Source organism: Oncorhynchus kisutch, linkage group LG26 (assembly GCF_002021735.2).
Source record: "Oncorhynchus kisutch isolate 150728-3 linkage group LG26, Okis_V2, whole genome shotgun sequence".
NCBI lineage: Eukaryota > Metazoa > Chordata > Actinopteri > Salmoniformes > Salmonidae > Oncorhynchus > Oncorhynchus kisutch.
Window position 1 is genome coordinate 4,835,706 of NC_034199.2, and position 21,285 is coordinate 4,856,990.

At 41.1% G+C, this 21,285-nt stretch overlaps 1 protein-coding gene across 1 annotated transcript in view; it reads left to right on the top strand.

Moving 5' to 3' along the window:
* LOC116357725 (collagen alpha-3(VI) chain-like) overlaps nucleotides 1–17,262 on the top strand; it is a 32,254-nt gene extending 14,992 nt beyond the window's left edge. Inside the window, 7 exon segments of the mRNA XM_031805958.1 lie at nucleotides 8,708–8,824; nucleotides 9,508–10,143; nucleotides 11,777–12,373; nucleotides 14,256–14,849; nucleotides 15,041–15,670; nucleotides 15,823–16,419; nucleotides 16,421–17,262. Coding sequence (XP_031661818.1) covers nucleotides 8,734–8,824; nucleotides 9,508–10,143; nucleotides 11,777–12,373; nucleotides 14,256–14,849; nucleotides 15,041–15,670; nucleotides 15,823–16,419; nucleotides 16,421–17,247 — 3,972 coding nt within the window. The 5' untranslated portion in view covers nucleotides 8,708–8,733 and the 3' untranslated portion in view covers nucleotides 17,248–17,262.
* Nucleotides 17,263–21,285: the final 4,023 nt, after the last annotated feature.

A 21,285-nucleotide genomic window follows, 5' to 3' on the forward strand; every position in this document is an offset into this window, starting at 1 on the left:
TATGCTTGGGGTCATTGTCCATTTGGAAGACCCATTTGCAACCAAGCTTTAACTTCCTCACTGATGTCTTGAGATGTTGCTTCAATATATCCACGTAATTTTCCTTTGTCATGATGCAATCTATTTTGTGAAGTGCACCTGCAGCAAAGCACCCTCACAACATGATGCTGCCATCCCTGTGCTTCACAGTTGGGATGGTGTTCTTCGGCTTGCAAGCCTCCCCCTTTTTCCTCCAAACATAACGATGGTCATTATGGACAAACAGTTCTATTTTTGTTTCATCAGACCAGAGGAAATTTCTCCAAAAAGTACAATCTTTGTACCCATGTGCAGTTGCAATCCGTAGTCTCCTTCCTGAGCGGTATGACAGATGCGTGGTCCCATGGTGTCTATACTTGCGTACTATTGTTTGTACTGATGAACGTGGTACCTTCAGGTGTTTGGAAATTGCTCCCAATGATGAACCAGACTTCTGGAGGTCTACCTTTTTCTCTGAGGTCTTGGCTGATTTCTTTAGATTTTCCTGTGATGTCAAGCAAAGAGGCACTGAGTTTGAAGGTAGGTCTTGAAATACATCCACAGGTAAACCTACAAATGACTCGAATTATGTCAATTAGCCTATCAGAAGCTTCTAAAGCCATGACATCATTTTCTGGAATTTTCCAAGCTTTTTAAAGGCACAGTCAACTTAGTGTATGTAAACTTCTGACCCACTGGAATTGTGATACAGTGAAGTAAGTGAAATAATCTGTCTGTAAACAATTGTTGGAAAAATTACTTGTCTCATGCACAAAGTAGATGTCCTATCCGATTTGCCGAACTATGTTTGTTGACAAGAAATTTGTGGAGTTGTTGACAAATGAGTTTTAATGACTCCAACCTAAGTGTATGTAAACTTCCGACTTAAACTGTAATTCATTCACTAGCACAGAAGAGACTTTCATCTTGTTCTTGCAACCTGGTCTCAGTGCATTTTTCATTATTTTGTATGTTAATCTGAGACAACCATTTAGTATGATATGTTATGTTTCATATGATATGTATTCATTTAATTTGTGGATTACCCATTCCGTGTGATATGTTACAAATTACAATTCATATTATGTGTTACGGATTTGCAAAACATAAAATACATTCCATAATTACAAAATGTATGATATGTTACAAATTCTAGCTAGGTAGTGAACGTCAGCTAGTTGGCTAATATTAGCTAGACTAGGGGTTAGGGTTTAGTGTAGGATTTAGGTTAAAGGGTTAAGATAAGGGTTATCTAAAAGTGTTAGGGTTAGAGGAAAGGTTTGCTAAAATGGTTATGGTTATGGGGAGGGTTAGCTAACATTCTTAGTTGTTGCAAAATAGCTAAAAAGTAGTTAAGGTTGCTAATTAGCTAATATGCTAAAGAGTCGGTGATGAGATTCAAATTTGCAACCTTTGGGTTACTAGAGGTTTGTTTTAATCCAACCCCTCCACCTTGACCAACCACCCTACTTTTGTTTTTGCCTTAAGTAACCATCTGTCTTATGTAACCATACCAAATGTAACATACTGTATCATACTAATTTGAGTGATGCGGATTTATATTTACTATGTTACGTTTAGTCTATGAGACCAGGCTGGTTCTTGAGAATGAACTATGACCATGGTCTGTGACCATGTTTTAATGAGACAAGCTTTCCACATTCTGGCTGTTCAGCATCGGAGATTACCCACAACACCGCGAGATGGCAGCGAAGTTGTTAATATCTTTTCAATCTACCTACTTACTCTATGTGACTGGCTGGCTGCTGAAAACACCTTGAGAGTGTCCCTCTCCTCCTTCTTTCCGAGATTTGACCTGATGGTGTCCAAGAGACAGGCACACCCATCTCATTGATTGTGTGAGTCAATCATGTACTATTCCATTTTTTTCATAATATATCTATTGAAAGAATTAAAGATTATTTGTTCATAAAGATTCAGTTGTTGTAGTTTTTTTACCCTGACAGACCGACCATGAGTTCAACAGACAGACCGACAGATAGATAGACAGTCTAATACATAAAGTAGAAAGTAGGAGTAAAAGTTTTTTTTTTTTAAGAAAACGTGATTGTCAGTTATTTTTTACCAAAGCGGTCCATAGAGGATGAAGGTCATGCCTTGCTGGTCCCTGGCACAAAAAAAGTTTGAGAAAGCCTGGAGTAGAGAAAAGTAGGGTTCAATACAGTACATTATTCTATTGTATTGCAATACATTTTTCATCACCGTAATGTACAGTACTGTGATGTACTCTATGGTCCCGAGAACTGTGATATGCCTTTCTCTGCGCTCACCACAAAAAGGAAAAGCAACTGCCCAGCACTGGGAGTGAACTTGTGATGCTCAGAGCCAGAGAGCACTGCTGAGACCACTGTGCTACAGTAGTCCTCAATGCTCTAGGAACCTGCGAGAATACTGACAATACCTGATGGTAGTTTGGACTTAACCACTTGGAATTAATACCTAAGCATAACCCTTTGTGTCGTTTCTTTTTTAACCCTCTAACCACGCAGAATTAATGACGTCAAAAATTAACCATCCATAATACGTCAAATGTAATCTATGATTGGTTCAGATTTGATTAGGTCAGGACCAAATATCAGCGTCTGTGGACATTTGGTCAGGATGGCGTCGGTCCATGATTAGTGGGATCAGTAATGACTTGCTCAGACTTAACCAGAAATCACATCTGATTGGGGTGAGAGTGTTTGACCTTCTAAAATATATGATTATTTTCTGAAATGTCTTAATTTTCACACTTAAAGAAAAGTATGAATTCCCCAACTCCTGAATGTTGCCCCATTATTTCGTAACTGCCCTATATACCATATACATTTCAATTGTTCTTAATATCCTCGCGCACACTTTTCCTTCTGTAATCTGTAATCTGTGGATCATTCAGCTGCCGTCCGATGTGAGTTGGCTGCAGTTGCTGCCAGAGCGCTGTCTGAGGGCACTTAGGACTGTAAAAAGAACTCAACTAAGGGCTTATGACTGCGTTCACCTTCATCATTATGTTAATGTTGGATACCTTTCCAGTCATGGGCCATCTATGCCAGCCCGAAGCGATAGCATTTTTGGGGCCCTTTTGTTTGGAACAACAGATTTGTACCTTGTCAGCTCAGGGGATTTGAACTTGCAACCTCCGGGTTACTAGCCCAACGCTCTAACCACTAGGCTACCCTGCTGCCAATAACAGTAATGGGTCGACAACACCAGCTCTGTGTGAATGGTGCTAAAATGAGACCCTTGGTGTGAATGGAAGTGCTCTGAGAAGTTATCCACTGCTTGGGGGATGTGTGCGTGTGTGAATCTCGGGTTGGTCAGCAGCCTACAAGGCATATGATTACTGTGTTTGTAAACACATTCTCAGAGATCCAATAAATTCCTGAGCTCAGCCAATTTGGCATATGTCCTTCAGCCATGGCATTTCCATGATGGGCTACTAGAATGCAGACCTGAGTTCAAATACTGTTTGAAATCATTTCAGATACTCTGTCTGTGCTTGATTGAACTTGTTTGGCTTAAGGGACCAATATAATAGTTACAAAATGGTAAACACCGCCCATCTGGCACTGTAGACAGGCTAGAGCAAATGCTCAAAGTATTTGAAAGATGTCAAATAGTATTTCAACCCAGGTCTGCCAGAATGGTGGCTGGATGACTTATCACTGGCAAACACAAGGATAAGCCAAGTGTGCATGAATCTTCTAAGCCCTGCGATACAAAGACAACAGCAGTCACGCCTTCTCTTCATAATGACCTAGCCTAGAGACGCATACACTTAGAAAAAAAGGTGCTATCTAGAACCTTAAAGCGTTCTTCTGATGTCACCATAGGAGAACCCTTTGAATACACTTTTTGGTTCCAGGTAGAACCCTGTTGAGTTCCAGAGGGTTCGACATGGAACTCAAAAGAGTTCTACCTGGAACCAAAAAGGGTTCTACCTGGAACCAAATTTATTTATTTTATTTATTTTATATTTAACCTTTACTTAACAAGGCTAGTCTTACTGTGAACACTGAGGCTGTACCAGATAAAGTTGCTTCAGCAATAAACATTCGATACATGTTTAATGAAGACAAAACACGATCAATACAAAAACAATAAACGGAACGTGAAAACATATACAGCCTATCTGGTGAATACAAAACACTGAGACAGGATCAATCACCCACAAACACACAGTGAAACCCAGGCTACCTAAATATGGTTCCCAATCAGAGACAATGAGAATCACCTGACTCTGATTGAGAACTGCCTCAGGCAGCCATAGACTATGCTAGACACCCCTACTCAGCCACAATCCTAATACCTACTAAAACCCCCAATACCACAACACAACACAAAATAACCCCATGTCACACCCTGGCCTGACCAAATAAATATATAAACACAAAATACTAAGACCAGGGCGTGACAGACAAATGATGCTACCCTCTCTATATTGGCTACTTAGCTTATTCACTGCCAGTCTCAAAATACCACACTGCCCCTTTAAGACAAAAAAAAACTCTATACCTGTGCTGTTGCAGGAAATAATCACTCCCCCATTGCTAACTAGAAATGATCTATAACAGGGCTAATAACTCACTAACTACAGTGGCTTGCGAAACTATTCACCCCCCTTGGAATTTTCCTATTTTGTTGCCTTACAACCTGGAATTAAAATAGATTTTTGGGGGCTTTGTATAATTTGAGTTACTTAACATACCTACCACTTTGAAGATGCAAAATATATTTTTTGGTGAAAAAAACAAGAAATAAGACAACAAAACCTGCATAACTATTCACCTCCCCCCAAAGTCAATATGTTTTAGAGCCACCTTTTGCAGCAATTACAGCTGCTAGTATCTTGAGTTATGTCTCTATAAGCTTGGCACATCTAGCCACTGGGATTTTTGCCTAATCTTCAAGGCAAAACTGCTCCAACTCTTTCAAGTTGGATGGGTTCCTCTTGTGTACAGCAATATTTAAGTCATACCACATATTCTCAATTGGATTGAGGCCTGGGATTTGACCCCTTAACCACTCAAGTGTTGCTTTAGCAGTATGCTTATTGTCCTGCTGGAAGGTGAACCTTTGTCCCAGTCTAAAATCTCTGGAAGACTGAAACAGGTTTCCCTCAAGAATTTCCCTGTATTTAGCGCCATCCATAATTTCTTAAATTCTGATTCAGTTTCCCAGTCCCTGCCGGTGGAAAAACATCCCCACAGCATGATGCCGCCACCACCATGCCAAAATGCTTAATTTTAGTGTCATCTGACCAGAGTACCTTCTTCCATATGTTTGGGGAGTCTCCCACATGCCTTTTAGCAAATACCAAATGTGTTTGCTTATTTCTTTCTTTAAGCAATTACTTTTTTTCTGGCCACTCTTCCGGTAAAGCCTAGCTCTGAGAAGTGTACTGCTTAAAGTTGTCCTAAAGACAGATAGTCCAATCTCCGCTGTGGAGCTTTGCAGCTCCTTCAGGTTCATCTTTGGTCTCTTTGTTGCCTCTCTGATTAATGCCCTCCTTGCCTGGTCCATGAGTTTTGGTGGGCGGCCCTCTCTTGGCAGGTTTGTTGTGGTGCCATATTCTTTCATTTTTTTTAATAACGGATTTAATGGTGCTCCGTGGGATGTTCGAAGTTTTAGATATTTTTTTATAACCCAACCCTGATCTTTACTCTCCACAACTTTGTCCCTGACCTGTTTGGAGAGCTCCTTGGTCTTCATGGTGCTGCTTGCTTGATGGTGCTGCTTGCTTGATGGTGCCCCTTGCTTAGTGATGTTGCAGACTCTGGGGCCTTTAAGAACAGGTTTTTAAATGTGACATTTGGATTGCACACAGGTGGACATTGACAAATTATTTTACTTCTGAAGGTAATTGATCTTATTTAGGGGCTTCACGCACCACTTTTCCGTTTTTAATTTTGTAGAATTTCTTGAAACAATAATTTTTTTTCATTTCACTTCACCAATTTGGACTATTTTGTATATGTCCATTACATGAAATCCAAATAAAAATATATTTAAATTACAGGTTGTAATGTAACAAAATAGGAACGCCAAGGGGGATGAATACTTTTACAAGGCACTGTAGCAAAGGATATGAACAAATGTGCACACGTCGCTACATGTAGCTCTCACTTTGATCTCAAAATATGTGTATCTACTCACGACCGCTCATGCTGTAAACACAGTCAAGTTCAACGTGAACGGCACAGATCCATATATGGCAATTTTCTATTTGCATATAGGCCTACTGCAGATCTGATTGGTTATGGCGCACCAGTCTGTAGAGTCTAAATTGACATATTGCATTGACTTGATCACAATTCCCACAGTAAAGGGAAACGTTGATCGGTGTTAACTAATGGGGAAAACTCTAGAAAGTTAAGTGATGTTCAGGTCAATCTCGTGCTTCTCTGCGTGGACTGATATTCCTTCTGCATGGCATTCCCATTGAGCTAGAGGGAACATTGCACACACTTTTTCCTATGAATATTTGATTGAACGTTTCGGTCAGTGTGACTTTTTCATTTCCCTCGATGTTACGTATCCTCTTAAGGATTGGACCCTTTTTTTCAATTTCTGCCTAAAATGACATATCCAAATCTAACTGACTGTAGTTCAGGATCTGAAGCAAGAATATGCATATTATTGATACCATTTGAAAGGAAACACTTTGAAGTTTGTGAAAATGTGAAATTAATGTTAGAGAATATAACACATTAGATCTGGTAGAAGATAATACAAACAAAAAACGTCTTTTTTTCTTCATCGTGAAAGAGAAAGGCCACACATTCAGATAGGAGTCTAGGTGTGGTTTAGATTTTGGCCGCCAGATGGCAGCAGCATATGTACAAAGTTTCAGACTGATCCAGTGAATAATTACATCCCTACAGTTAGAGTTATTGTTCTATGTTATATCAAGTCTGCCAAGATTTTTCCCAAATGTGCCAAATTGGTCAATTGATACATTTTCAAGTACATAACTATAGAGAACATGCAAAAATGCTATGGTAATAAAATGTTACGTTTACACACTCACAGGAATGTCATACATGATGGATAATTAGCTTCCCTACAGAAAAGACACTGACCTTCACATGGCCGGGCAGGGTGGGTGGGTGTGTGGCCAGAGACAGCAGGGGTTCAAACTGTAGAACCCAGTTCCTACATTTGAATATAAAATTGGTTTTATGTAGCTATGGTATATTTTATCTCTGGGAACCTTAGGATGACAAATCAGAGCAAGATTACTGAATGTAAGTACATTATTTACTTTCAGAGGTGAATGTATCAAACCAGTTTCCATGATTGAAGTGTTTTGTTGTTGTGCACTCTCCTCAAACAATAGCGTGATATTTTTCACTGTAATAGGTACTGTAAATTGGACACTGCAGTTAGATTAACAAGAATGTACGATGTCTGCCTATATAAGAAATGTCTGTCTCAGAAAGTTGGCTGTTGTTTACAATGTCATTCTAGTCACATTAGCGCAGGTTAGCAACAACCGTCCAGGTTTCGGGACACCAATTCCGTTAGCATCACAATAAGGGGGAAAGCTGACTAAATATAAAACACAAACCCTTAAGTGAAACTGGACTTTCCAGTCCAACAACTCTCCTATGAACACAACAGTAGATCAATACTAATGTGGACTGGCTTTTTGAACAGGTGGTTTCAATCATGTCATTCTAGGCTCTGCAAGTCAAAGTTCAAGCTCCAGTTCGAGCTCAATATCGCCCATGCTGCTACTTATTTGGACAGAGAGAAATTAAACACCAATGACAGCACTCTGAGAGAGACATAAGCTGTGGCTGTTGATTTGAACCCTGAACTGGAGGTATTTGCTGGCAAGTGCCTGTTGTTGATGTGGTTAAGGGAGAAAGCCATTGAAAACGCCAATGTTAGAGTCTTGGCAAGCCCTAGCTGACATTGTGGTAGCAGTGGATCACATATTTCTGCATATAGCTCCATGTGATGGTAGTATGAGGTATTTTTTTCTCCAATGGTGTGTTAAAGAGTAAAAATAACTCTAAACATGCTGTTGACATTGGGAATTTAACTTCAAACCATGTGATGACAGTGGGAAAGGGTGGAGAACGAAAACAAGAAGGAAAACAGATATTTGGAGCAACTCCAGAATTCTGGAAGATTGGATTTGCTGGCAAAATGGATTTCATCTGAAATACTACTTTACACTTAGTTTGCTTCAATTGCAGTGCAGACAAGCCTTAATTGTCCCAAATCAAACTGATTTGGGATGGTATGTGCGTGTCAGAGTTTGTGTGTGAGTTAGTGGTCTATGCCAGACCTAAAGGTCACAACTTAATTTAGAGTATTCAAGGAGCTTTATAATGTCCCTGTCAGAATTAAAATAAAATCATTTGCCTTTATAAGTCCTTTCATTTTGAAATATATGCCCATTTCACAATGATGATGGATGATTATGTTGCATTGTATTTCATGAATTAATACCGATGTTATAAAATTTTGATGATGGAAATGTTAAAGGGAAACGGACACATTTAGCACTACTTTTTTAATTGCAACATTCAAGTCTTTCATTGCTTTCCCTACTTTCCCTTCCCTTTCATTTCCCCTACAGAAATTATTTTCAGAATTATACCTGCCATAGATACTGTTACCTATTGTGATGCTGAAAAGAGCATAAACATTTTCTGTTCTAATTCATTTGCAGGTGTTCTTTTTGGTGCTAGGTAGAAGATGAGAAAACACCGGCTGTTACCGCTGTGCGCTCTTCTGGGTGTCCTGTTCGCAGGACTTCTGCCCAAACTTGATGCCCAGGGTCAGGAAGGTAAGCTTGACTCACTGTTTTTTCTTCAATTCAACTTGCAGGCCGTTGTGGTGCTCTCTCTTAAGCCCTTTTCAAAAATTATGTTTTGTTAGCCATGCTCAGTATTGTTTTTTATTTCACACTTCAGATATCCATTAATCTTAGTAGAACCTGGAAGGCCTACTTATTTTTGTATTTTTTGGGGGTACTTTTTACCGGATCATCCTTGTTGGTTTCAGCACAAATAATTAAATTATCAAAACATTTCAGACATTTAACGAAAAGTAGGAATGACAATGCTAATATTGCTGTTAAGCTGGAGTTGTATTGATATTTATGGGTTGAGTTTCCGCCTTCCTTGAAACAATAAACGTTTGGGAACAAGTCAAAAGTGTCTAGTTCCCTGCAGGAACTCAGAGGGATTTTCATGGCATGAATGAAAAAAGGGGTCTACTCAGGAATCACTGTTGCCTTAGAACGCAAGTCCAGTGTCATGTTGGAGCCCTGGCCTCACAGTTCTGCCTAGTTTATGGTAGCATTTTGGCAGGTGAGGTGAACTAAGGTGTAATATTTTAGCACAAGTTAATTGGCCTAGTTTCCAGTGGTACTATTGTTCGGTACATTAATAGGTTACAGCCATACCACTGGACTTGCCTCTGTCTGGGCACGTGAGAGTCCTCAAAACCAGGTTTCTTCTTTTGAAGATTGCGCACAAGGCCTGGCTGCCGATATATACTTTCTTGTGGATTCGTCCTGGAGCATGGGACAAGAGAACTTTGAGCACGTCCGACAGTTTCTGTACAGCGTGGTTAAAGCACTGCACGAGGGTGGCGGTGGCAGATTTCAGTTCGCCCTCGTCCAGTACAGCGGCTCGCCCAAAACTGAGTTCCAATTGAACACATACCCATCTCCGCTGGGGGCCCTGGCCCATATCCGGGCCATGGCGTACCGGGGGGGTGGCACCCGGACGGGTCTGGGCTTGGACTTTCTCATCCGGGCCCACCTGAACGCAGCGGCTGGTAGCCGCGCTGGCGTGGGTGTGGCCCAGGCGGTGGTGATCCTGACAGACGGGCGCTCCCAGGATGACGTGGCTGAGCCGGCGCAGGTGCTGCGGCTAGCAGGGGTGAGCATGTTTGCGGTGGGGGTGCAGGACGCCGTGGACTGGGAGCTCAGGGAGATGGCTAGTGTGCCACAGGACATACACATATTCAGCGTAGACTCTTTCCAGGCCCTGAAGGGTATTATCCAGGACTTAGTGGTGGGCTTGTGCGGCGCAGTCACTCAGGCCGGGGGCGCCCCGATGGCTGTCGAAGCCAAAGAAGTGCCTCGAGACGTGACAGGTAATAACAGGGGGCCTGTGTCACTACCATACTAATGCCCACATCATCATAAGAGAAGAAAGTAGCTACACATGTGTGGCCATGTCTGGATCGAGTCCTCTATTAACACAATTAAGGGGTATTTAACACGATAACCCTCATTTATCATCCACTGTCCAGCACCCATTAACATCACTGTTTCTCATCATATTTTATTTGCCCGTAACACTTTAAGATCACCACCCAGGTTTGCATGTGATTGACACTGAATGCTTCTCAGAAGAGGGCTTCTGATGGCTGCTATGTCTCTTCCAAGCCAGATTGACCAAATTTATAAAGCTTGCGCATGAACTGAGAACATGCCATCTCAGTCAATGGGAATATCCATTGCTTATTTGATATGGTAAAGACATATCGCTCTTCATTTGCCAGTTTAGTTTGTTACAACAACATTGACTATGTAACAGTTACAAGCAGGATATTCAAACAATTCAACGTCCGCGATAGACTGCTACAGAAGGATTATCATCTATTTACATGACACAGTAACAGGATATTTAATTATATAATCTCTTTTTTCTCTATAATCAAATAAAGACAGATATGCAAAACACCTTCAGTCCATTATATTTGCCCTACAAAAATCACAAATGCTTTTGTCTGATTTTAAACAAATCTCCAAGTATCAGCGCCTTATAGCTTAGATCTTTGAAAAAGCGAATCAATAGTGGTGACAAGCTGTTCCAATACGGCCTCCTGAAACACGGCGCAGCTTTTAACAATGGCTAACCACCCACCCACTGCTTGTGTGTCTTGTTAATGTTTGTTTGCGTTTAGGCTATGTTTTATCAGTAACTGTCAAATATGTGCTTACTATTCTACAACTGAAACAGTGATGAACCTGCCCTGGACTCATCCTTGACTTGCAGCAGAGCCTAGATCGAGAGATTTAAAAGATAACAGCTTAGCACAATTTATGAAACAAATGTTATAGAATAGTTATTTATTCTCTTGATTAGTGGTAAGGGCTCTTAAGCATCAAGGATGGGCCACAGGGTCATGACTGGTACTTATTATCTCTGAGGTCTGTAACATGAGTCTGCATGGGGTGGCTGAACTCAATGGAGTTGGCAGGAGGTTATGTTTAGGTGCATTATCATAGAACCCAAACTGATATAAGACAGATAAAAGGAGAAACTGACATTTTTACAATACACATTATACATTGTGTTATACATATGTTAAAAAAAACACTATGAGTATATTATGAGTACAGTGCTAAATTGGTAATATTCTGTTGGTGTAGTTCATTTTCACACCGGTCTTCAGTTTTTTTTTAGATAATCATCAATAACACATTTAGCAGAAAAATACATTTGTGGGGTATTTTAGCAAGCTACAGGGTCATGCTCAGAATAATTTGCATCCATCATCCTTTGAGCTCCAGATCTAATCACTCCTTGGTTCAGCCTACATGCAGTATAATGTGCTTTTGTGATGTTTTTTTAATGATTGATTGTGTTCATCATGAATGTCACATGCAATGATGCGCCAGCACTTTCTCTTTCTCTCTCTTTCTCTGTTTTAACGCTTTCACGTTGCATTTTGTTTCTGTTTTGTTTCTCTCTCTCTCTCTCTCTCTCTCCCTTTTAAGCACAAGAGTCAGCTGACCTTGTACTCTTAATTGACGGATCTGAGAACGTTGGAGCGGCCAACTTCCCCCGCGTGCGCGATTTGGCTATGAAAGTCATTGAGGGCCTCGATGTGGGCAGGGACACAATTCGGGTGGCTGTGGCTCTGTACAGCGCGGACCTAGAGATTCAGTTCTTTCTAAATAGCTATGACACCAAAGCCGCTGTCCTGGACGCTGTGAAGGCCCTTCAGTTCACAGGCGGTGATGAGGCTAACCTTGGAGCCGCCTTGGAGAATGTCGCTGGGAGCCTGTTGATTCCGGCATCAGGGGGCAGGGCAGAGGAGGGGGTGCCCCAAGCTCTGGTGGTGATCAGTGCCGGGCCGTCCAATGACGATTTCAGTGCGGGTGACAGGGCTCTTAAGGCAGCGAGCATTATCACGTTTGGCGTGGTGGTCGGCGGCGAGGCTACAGCCGAGCTGGAGACTATCGCCACAGACAAGAGCTTTGTTCTGTCAGCCCCCGATTTCAGGGCAGTGGCAAGCTTGGGTGACCAATTGCTACCATATGTTAATGCAGTGGCCCAGCGCACCATTGTCATTCAGAATGAATTCACAGAAGGTAGGTAACTTCAATGCAAGGTAGGATTGGGTGGGGGATTCATGAAAAAAATGATTAAGTGTGTCTTCTAGCTGATTCCATGCTTGAGGTAAGAATAATACATCGCTGACACCTAATTTGAAGGGGGTATATGTGATACTTTCATAACACCTTAATTACACATTCATCATTGTTCAAGAGACATTTTCAAAATGACCGACGCAGTGCCCAACCCCCTGGCACCACACACACAACAGGCTGAGAGCAGCACAGGGTCAGCTTCAGAGCATTAGGCTGCCCGTTGATATTGCTTTGCTCAAGGCCACAAATGGCAACACAACAAATAGTAATTTAAAGGTGTAATATGTAGACATAGCCCTGCCATTTCCTGGTTGCTAAAATTAGCTTGATTTCAGTTTGTGCCAAAACAAGCAATATAGTATAGTGTATATAGTGTAGGGAATCATTGTCATATCTTAACTGCTGTGAAATATATTTTCAGCTGTTTGAAGCTGGTGTATAAACCAACAGTAAAAAGACAAAAATAGTTTAAAATATTGCACATGGAACGGATCTACTGCTCATCAGACTTGCTTTCAATGAGAATGACAGATTAACTCACATTTCTATCTGAAGTCTGTCAGGTCCTACATAAAGTTGAATAATGGATATTTAAATGTATCAAATATTTTTGTTGTGCTTGATTGAGCTATCCTGGCAAAATGGAACCAAGAGAATAGTCCCAAATGTGGCACACATATAACATCTACAAACATCTGGCTCACTTCCACAAGATCTCCTATTAGCCATTGTATTTGAACCATCAACATTCTACTTACTGGTTTTAGGCTACCTGACACACTTTGGTTCTCATTATTGATTCATCTATTTTGATGGAAAAATATTTTTGTACTGTAATGGAAATGGACTTTTCTTTTAAAAACACATCTTGCATAGATGTGTTATGAATGTTTTGGTCGTTATGAATACAGGTGTATACCCTCTTCAAGTAAGGCGTTAATAAATCATTGTACTTAATCTAATTGTAAGACAGCACGTGCTTGAAATTTGGGGGTTGAGTGTTGATCTCAATCTAATAGTTCAATATAATACTGTATTAGTATTTAAATGGTTAACATTTCACAAATATGTTGTGAGGATTATGCATTGTGAGGACAGTTATAACAATAGAAAGACAAGATAGCATCTTGACCTGATTTCTAACATTAACCAGCTTGTTAACATACCTAACAAGTGCACAAGCATTACAAAACTAACAAAATGAACTGAAAACTTGAAAATAGTTTATTAAATTTGCCTACATGAAATTTGCTGACATACAAAAAAGCAACCTGATATAGTAGGTTTGGTATAGTTTTGTTATCCTGCTGTCTTACTTATATGTAGATGTCTGTGTCTACGGTTTTCTAGATTTACTATTAATCTTTTCATCTCTTCCTGTGAAGCAGGAACATCATTTTATTGCATACAGTTACCCCCTTCTCCTAAACAAGTATTATAAAATGCAATTAATCTTCAACACCTCCAAATTGGCACCATTCTCTAATTCCCAGAATGTCACACAGTTGTATTTGTATAATTTGCAGCAATTCAGATGCCATTTCATACTTCTTCAGATGTTACAACTTTACTAATATGAATAACTGTCCTAAAAATAAGTAATTTGTTAGTGCCTTTATTAAACATGGAATGCTTTGTGAATGCATTCAGTCATGTTAAATTTGGCATTAATTATTAATTAAGTACATTTGTAAGAGGCTAAGCACAGATGCTATTCATCCGATCATCAAGAGAGTATCACAGCTTTAGTAGCTTTATTTAGCTAATAGTAGCTAGCTTTTACATAGATTATTCTAACACGTTACTGTATTTTCTCTTTCAGCCTTGGAAGTGGGAAAAAGGGATATCATTTTTCTCGTTGACAGCACTATGGGTGCCACATTGATCAACTCTCTTCGTGAGTTTATCAAAAGGTTTGTTGACACCATGCCGATCGGACCGGATCAAGTGCAAGTGGGTGTGACCCAGTTCAGCAACACTGCCAGGGATGAGATTGAGCTGAACGCATATGGATCCAAGGAAGACCTGAGTGCAGCCCTGGGCAGACTCAAGCCAAGACCAGGACAAATGGTGAACATCGGGGCGGCCCTGGACTTTGTGAGGACCAATACGCTGAGGGCTGACAAGGGGAGTCGTATTAAGCAGGGCGTGCCCCAGCTGGTTCTGTTGTTGACCAGTAAGAAGTCCAGCGACAGTGTGGGGCAGGCTGCTGAGGCACTGCAGCGCATGGGGGTTCTGACCCTGGCTGCCGGCTCTAAGACGGCCGATGAGCAGGAGCTGAAGCAGATTGCCTTTGATGAGAGCTTGGTGTTCATGCTGAAGGACTTCCGCGCATTGATCCGCAACCCCAAGTTGATTGTCTCTCCCCTCTCCACTCTATCGGGGGTTGTGGTGATTGAGGGACCGACAGAGCCAGGTAATGCTCCTATCCTATCGTCACTATGCTTGATACTAGCTACTTAAATGTAATTTACCCCGAACATGTAAGGTGATATTTTCTTATCCCAAGACTCCATAAGGCATTTAAAAATCATTGACATCTAATATTTGTGACTTGAACATTAGAATAGATGTAATGATGTTTTTTCCCTCCCCTGTTTTCCTCAGTGGTTGAAATTACAACAGTGCAGACCCAGCGAGTAGTCAGAGACATCGTCTTTATGGTGGATGGCTCTAGCTACATTGGGGGTGCCAACCTTCCGTACGTGCGGGATTTCATTGCCAGTGTGGTAAACCAGCTGGACGTGCGGCCCGACAGGGTGCGCATCGGTCTCATGCAATTCGCAGAGAACCCAAAGATTGAATTCTATCTGAACACGCACAACACAAAGCAAGATGTGCTGGCTAGCCTGGGTGAGCTCAGGCTAATGGGAGGGTCTGCTTTGAACACGGGAGCGGCAATGGATTACGCACTTACCAACATGTTCCAGGCCTCGACTGGGTCACGTAAGAGGCAAGGTGTCCAACAGGTGCTTCTCCTGATCACTGGAGGCCCATCCCAGGATGAGGTTAAAAGGATAGCAGACAAAGTGGCCGTGGCGGGTGTACTGACCTTCACAGTCAGTGCTGGCCAGGCAGATGAGGACTACTTGAAGACGGTCGCTTTTGTTCCAAACTTGGCTTACCATGAAAGCAGATTTGCTGACCTGCCAAGTGTTGTTGAACAGATCATGACTCCTTTGACTACTGTGGTTGGAGATACAGACATCACAGAAACAGAAATAACTGAGGAACCTGGTGAGCTTTATGTTGTATTTTAGCTTTGTTGCTACATGTTGGGTTAAACAGTGGATATTAAATATAAAAACATTTTAAATAGAACAAACTGCATAATAATGCTATTGACTGAGAGAACTGAAGGTGGTGTTCCCTTTCCTCTTTTCTTGCAGCAGTCGTTGGAGGCGAGAGGGATGTTGCGTTCCTGATTGACGGCTCTGATAATGTCCGAGCAGATTTCCCCTACATCCGGGACTTTATCATCAAAGTCATTGAGCCTCTTGATATTGGACAAGATAGAGTGCGGATTTCAGTTGTCCAGCATAGTGAGAGGCCAGCTCCCAATTTCTACCTGAATACATATAAGGATAAGGCTGAAGTTTTAAGGGCTGTTAATGATCTAAGACTGTCTGGTGGACGGAGTCTGAACACCGGAATGGCTTTGAAATTCATGAAGGACACCATCCTGTCCCCAGTTCATGGTAGTCGGGCGGCTCAAAATGTACCCCAGTTTTTGATTGTTTTGACCGGAGGCAAGTCTAAGGATAGCGTGAAGGAGTCTGCTGGTGCTTTAAAGACCGATGGAGTGGTACCATTTGGCGTTGGTGTCAAGGATGCAGACCCTAAGCAAATCGAGGCTATTTCTCACAACCCATCCTTTGCTTTCAACGTGAAGGAATTCAGCCAGCTCAGTACGGTCCAACAAAAGCTCAATAGCTATGTGAGCCTTTCCAAGGAAAAGCTGAAGGTCGTCTTGGAGGAAGGTAAGCGAAAGCTTTTCTCATGTTCTATGTTGTGTGACACGCCTGTCATTGTCTTTGCCCTTGATGATGCTCTTTGTGCTGTGCTGTTTGTTTCTTCTAAATGTGCCTTATTGTTGTGTCTCAGCCTCAGTTCATGCTGATGCTGTGAAAAGAGATATTGTATTCCTGCTGGATGGTTCTGATGGCACAAGGAGTGGATTCCCAGCATTGCGAGACTTTGTTCAAAGTGTAGTGGATAAACTCTCTGTGGAGGAAAACAGAGAAAGAGTTTCTCTGGTTCAGTACTCTGACAAACCAGAGGCCCATTTCTATCTGAACTCGCACAAAACAAAGGATGCCGTTATTCACGCCATAAGTAATATGAGGCACAAGGGTGGAAGGAGCCTAAACACTGGGGCAGCTCTCCAGTTTGTGAGACATAACATCTTTACTGCCTCCTCTGGCAGTAGACGACTGGAAGGTGTACCCCAGGTCCTGATCCTTTTGACTAGCAAGAAATCCAGAGATGATGTTACGGGCCCTGCTGTAGCTCTTAAAGATCTGGAAATTGTGTCAATAGGGGTCGGAGTTGGGGACGCCAATTTCCGTGAGTTGGAAATAATTTCCTTCCAACCTGGTTTCACATTCCAGGTCTCTGAGTTGTCTGAGTTGCCCTCAATCCATCCACAGTTTGTTGCTCTTCTTAAAAGACTGTCAAAAGACACAGAAGAAGTAGGAGCTGTGGCTCCTGTGACTCATGGAATTCCTGATTTAGTAGGTAAGAACTCCAACTTGGATATGAGTATGCTAAATACAAGAAACATACCGTATTCTTTTTCTTTGGAACAATGCTGAAATTGAAGCATGAGAAATACATGGATGCCTAAGACTTTGGTCAACATAGTCTCAGTAGAGTATTTCCTACAATGTCGATACATTGTGCATTTTGGTAGAAACGTTCTAGTATTTAGTTGCATGGTTGAGAAAACCTTTGATTCAGAGCATTTATTGGCTTTTTATTCTCTTAAAACAAAATAATTTCCCCCTATTTCACTCTATTCACTCTATTCCTCTCTTACCTCAACCATGTATGGATAAACTATGCCAAACTTCACATATTTTTGTTGAAAAGATGGTTCCATGTTGTTCTGCTTGTGATGATACTATCTCAGAACGGCACTCCCAAAACCTGCCTACAGTGTTCCAGCTTCTCATTCACCCTTGCAGATATGCATGCAAATATGTATTAATACAGACAACTAACCACAACCATAATCTTGGATTAATTTATTCTGTCATTGATATTTTTTCACTGTCTTGTGTACATATTCAGCTTCAAACATTCTTAACAATGTTTGGTTGTTTTTTACATTTTACATTCATTTTCTATAATATAATTGTTAGTCAATGTATCCCATTTCTATCTATCTTCATCACCTAGTGGATACAGTGAGCAGCAAAAGGGACATAGTGTTTCTCCTTGATGGTTCAGACGACTCCAGAAATGGATTGCCTGCCATTAGAGAGTTTATACGAAGAATGGCAAATGAACTTGACATCGATGGGGACAATGTTCGAGTTGCTGTTGTGCAATACAGTGACGACGCTGCGGAGTACTTTCACCTGAAAGCTCACAAAACAAAAAGGGCTGTCATCTACGCTGTTAGAAGCCTAAGGCATAAAGGAGGAAGACCCCGCAACACCGGGGCAGCTCTTCAGTATGTTAGGGACAATGTTTTCACTGCTTCGTCCGGGAGTCGACATCTGGAAGGGGTTCCTCAGATTTTGTTTTTGTTAATTGGTGGAGAGTCCAGTGATGACGTCACAGCTGCTGCATCTGATCTCAAACGCCTTGGGGTTCTTTCGTTTGCCATTGGGATGAAAAATGTCAGGCAAGAGGAGCTGCAGAGCATTGCCTACTCTTCCAGATTTATTTTCAACCTACCAGTCTTTGGTGAACTTTTGTCCATACAGCCAGAGATCCTTGCCTTTGTCCAGTCAAAAATGGGAATTGAGCCCCCCACTATTGTCGGTAAGAACCACCATGACTCTGCGTCAACAATTAAGTTGACTTTCCCAGATGTCATTAATTTTTCTTCTATCAAATATTGGTCTTGACTGGTTTGATTACTTATGTAACTGCGCCATTCTTTGAAGAAAGTATATGGATCAGTTTTACATTCCCTCAAATTGCCTGCTTTGAATAGAGGCCAGCATCTTTGAATGATTACGCTATATAATCCTACTTTTATGAACAAAACACCAGAGATGGTGCTGGGATGGTTACTGTTCTTACTTGCATCAAATACATTTCTATTGGCATAACAATGCCATATCCTCTCTTTCTTGTTCCACATTCCAGAAATGTAATTCTATTCTTGATTGTTTAAAATCAGGAAACTATGCTTTTCTGGTCCTTTCAGCTTAAGCTCTTTTTTGAGCCAATGATACAGTACATCATTGTCTAGTTATTTTAAGCTAGTTTAGATTCTCATCTCAGCATACAATCTTCTCCTTTCTTCATGGAAGGAGTGTTTGATTTCACATCTCAATTTTTTTTCTTAAAACTCAAGCTCTTTATCTACAAACTTTCTTAAATGTTTTGACATTTGAGACCATTTGAACTCACTTTACTTTCACTTACTATTTCTTTGCATGTTGCATAGAGCTATGTAATGACGTGATAGTCATCGTAGTTAAAATATATTATGGAGAATATTTCAGACCATTTTGCAATGTTTTGGTCTACTTTACAACATTCTATTGATATGCTGCCCTTGTGAATGCATTAATGCATATATTTAGTGGTTTTATTATTAAATAGATCCTTCAATGTTTTCTTAGTTGAATTAGATGCTGCACAGAGAGACATAGTGTTCCTATTGGATGGGTCTGATGATAGTAGGAGTGGATTTCCAGCCATGTGTGGATTTGTTCAAAGATTGGTGGAGAACCTCAATGTTGGAGAGAACAAAGATCGAGTTTCTGTGGTTCAGTACAGCAGAACTCCAGAGGCCCATTTCTTACTGAACACATATCCAGAAAAACAAAGTGTTCTAGGTTCTATTCGAAGCCTACAGCACAAAGGGGGTAGACCCCTCAACACCGGGGCAGCCCTCCAGTACGTAAAGGACAATGTCTTTACTGCCTCCTCGGGAAGCAGAAGCCAAGAAGGCATCCCTCAGATACTGATACTGCTAAGTGGTGGCAAATCTCAAGATGATGTTGGAAGTGCTGCTGCTGCTTTGAAACAGGACAGAATTGTACCATTCAGTATTGGTACGAGGAATTCAGACATTCTAGAGCTCCAAATGATAGCACATATTCCCTCCTATGCCCTTTCTGTCCCTCGGTTTGATGACCTTGAAAGCATTCAACAGCAGCTTTTGTCATTTGTTAAAAGGGTCCCTCGTCAGTCAAGAGTGTATCAACCAACTGTAGTAGGTAAGGAGTAATATTTCTACCTCTCTTCATTATGCACTTTAATCTGTTACATTTCAGGTTACTACATTCTTGCTGAAAATTCAGCACATTCATGATACTGCTTTATGCATGCCTTTTGAAATATGTTGGTATCATTTGCTAGTCACAAATATACACAATCTTTCTTGATCATTTTACCTGAGAATTTCATTTAATTCATGTGCATTTCTAGATAACACTGAATCCAAACAACTTGATGTTGTATTTTTACTGGATGGCTCTGATGAAACTCTAAATGGATTTGAGGCAATGCGTGACTTTGTTCAAAGAGTAGTGAAGAATCTCACGGTGCAGGAGACTAGAGATCGAGTCTCTGTGGTGCAGTATAGCAAAGAACCAGAGGCCCACTTCTATCTGAACACTTACACAACAAAGCAAGACATTGTTGACGCTGTAAGACAACTGAGGCACAAAGGAGGGATCACCCTCAACACTGGGGCAGCTCTCCAGTATGTCAGGGATAACATCTTTACTGCCTCCTCCGGAAGTAGACGCCAAGAGGGCATCCCTCAGATTCTGGTTTTATTGAGTGGGGGAAGGTCCAATGATGATGTCAGAAATGCAGTGAAAAACTTGAAAGCAATTGATGTGATGGCAATAGTGGTGGGAATGAGGAATGCTGATATGCTTGAGCTTCAAACTATTTCAGATGATCCCAGCTATGCTTTCTATGCTCCAAATTACAATGATCTCCCAAACATTCAACAGCAAGTGTTCTCTGCTGTTCAGAGAGTTGCAATGACTACTCCTAACTTGCCAACAACACTAATAGGTAAGAATGCAATCATGGCAACAGTTATGCTGTAGTTGGTCATTTGAGTTAGCACTTTATTGATGTATTTCATTTCCCAAAACACAGAGGTGTTTGTTGAAATCTTTATATGTATATTTTAAAAGTTATTCTTTACCATTAACCCATTTTATGAATGGTTATAGATGCAACAACGGACAACAGGAGGGACATTGTATTTTTACTTGATAGTTCCGATGATTCCCGAAGAATATTCCCAGATATTCAAGACTTTATGCAGAGAGTAGTGGAGAAACTCAATGTAGATGGGAACAAAGATCATGTGTCTGTGGTTCAGTACAGTGACACAGCAGAGGTTAATTTCAACTTGGGTATGCATTCAACAAAAGATGATGTTCTTGATGCTGTTAGAGGTCTGAGGCACAAAGGAGGAAGCCCTCTAAATACTGGAGCAGCTCTCCAGTATGTGAGGGATAATGTCTTTACTGCCTCCAGTGGAAGTAGAAGCCTGCAAGGTGTTCCACAGATACTAATACTGCTGAGTGGTGGAAGATCTACAGATGATATCAGAACTCCTGTCACAAAGCTCAAAGAAATGGGAGTCATTTCAATCGGTATTGGCACAGGAGATGCAGACACACTTGAATTGCAAACAATAT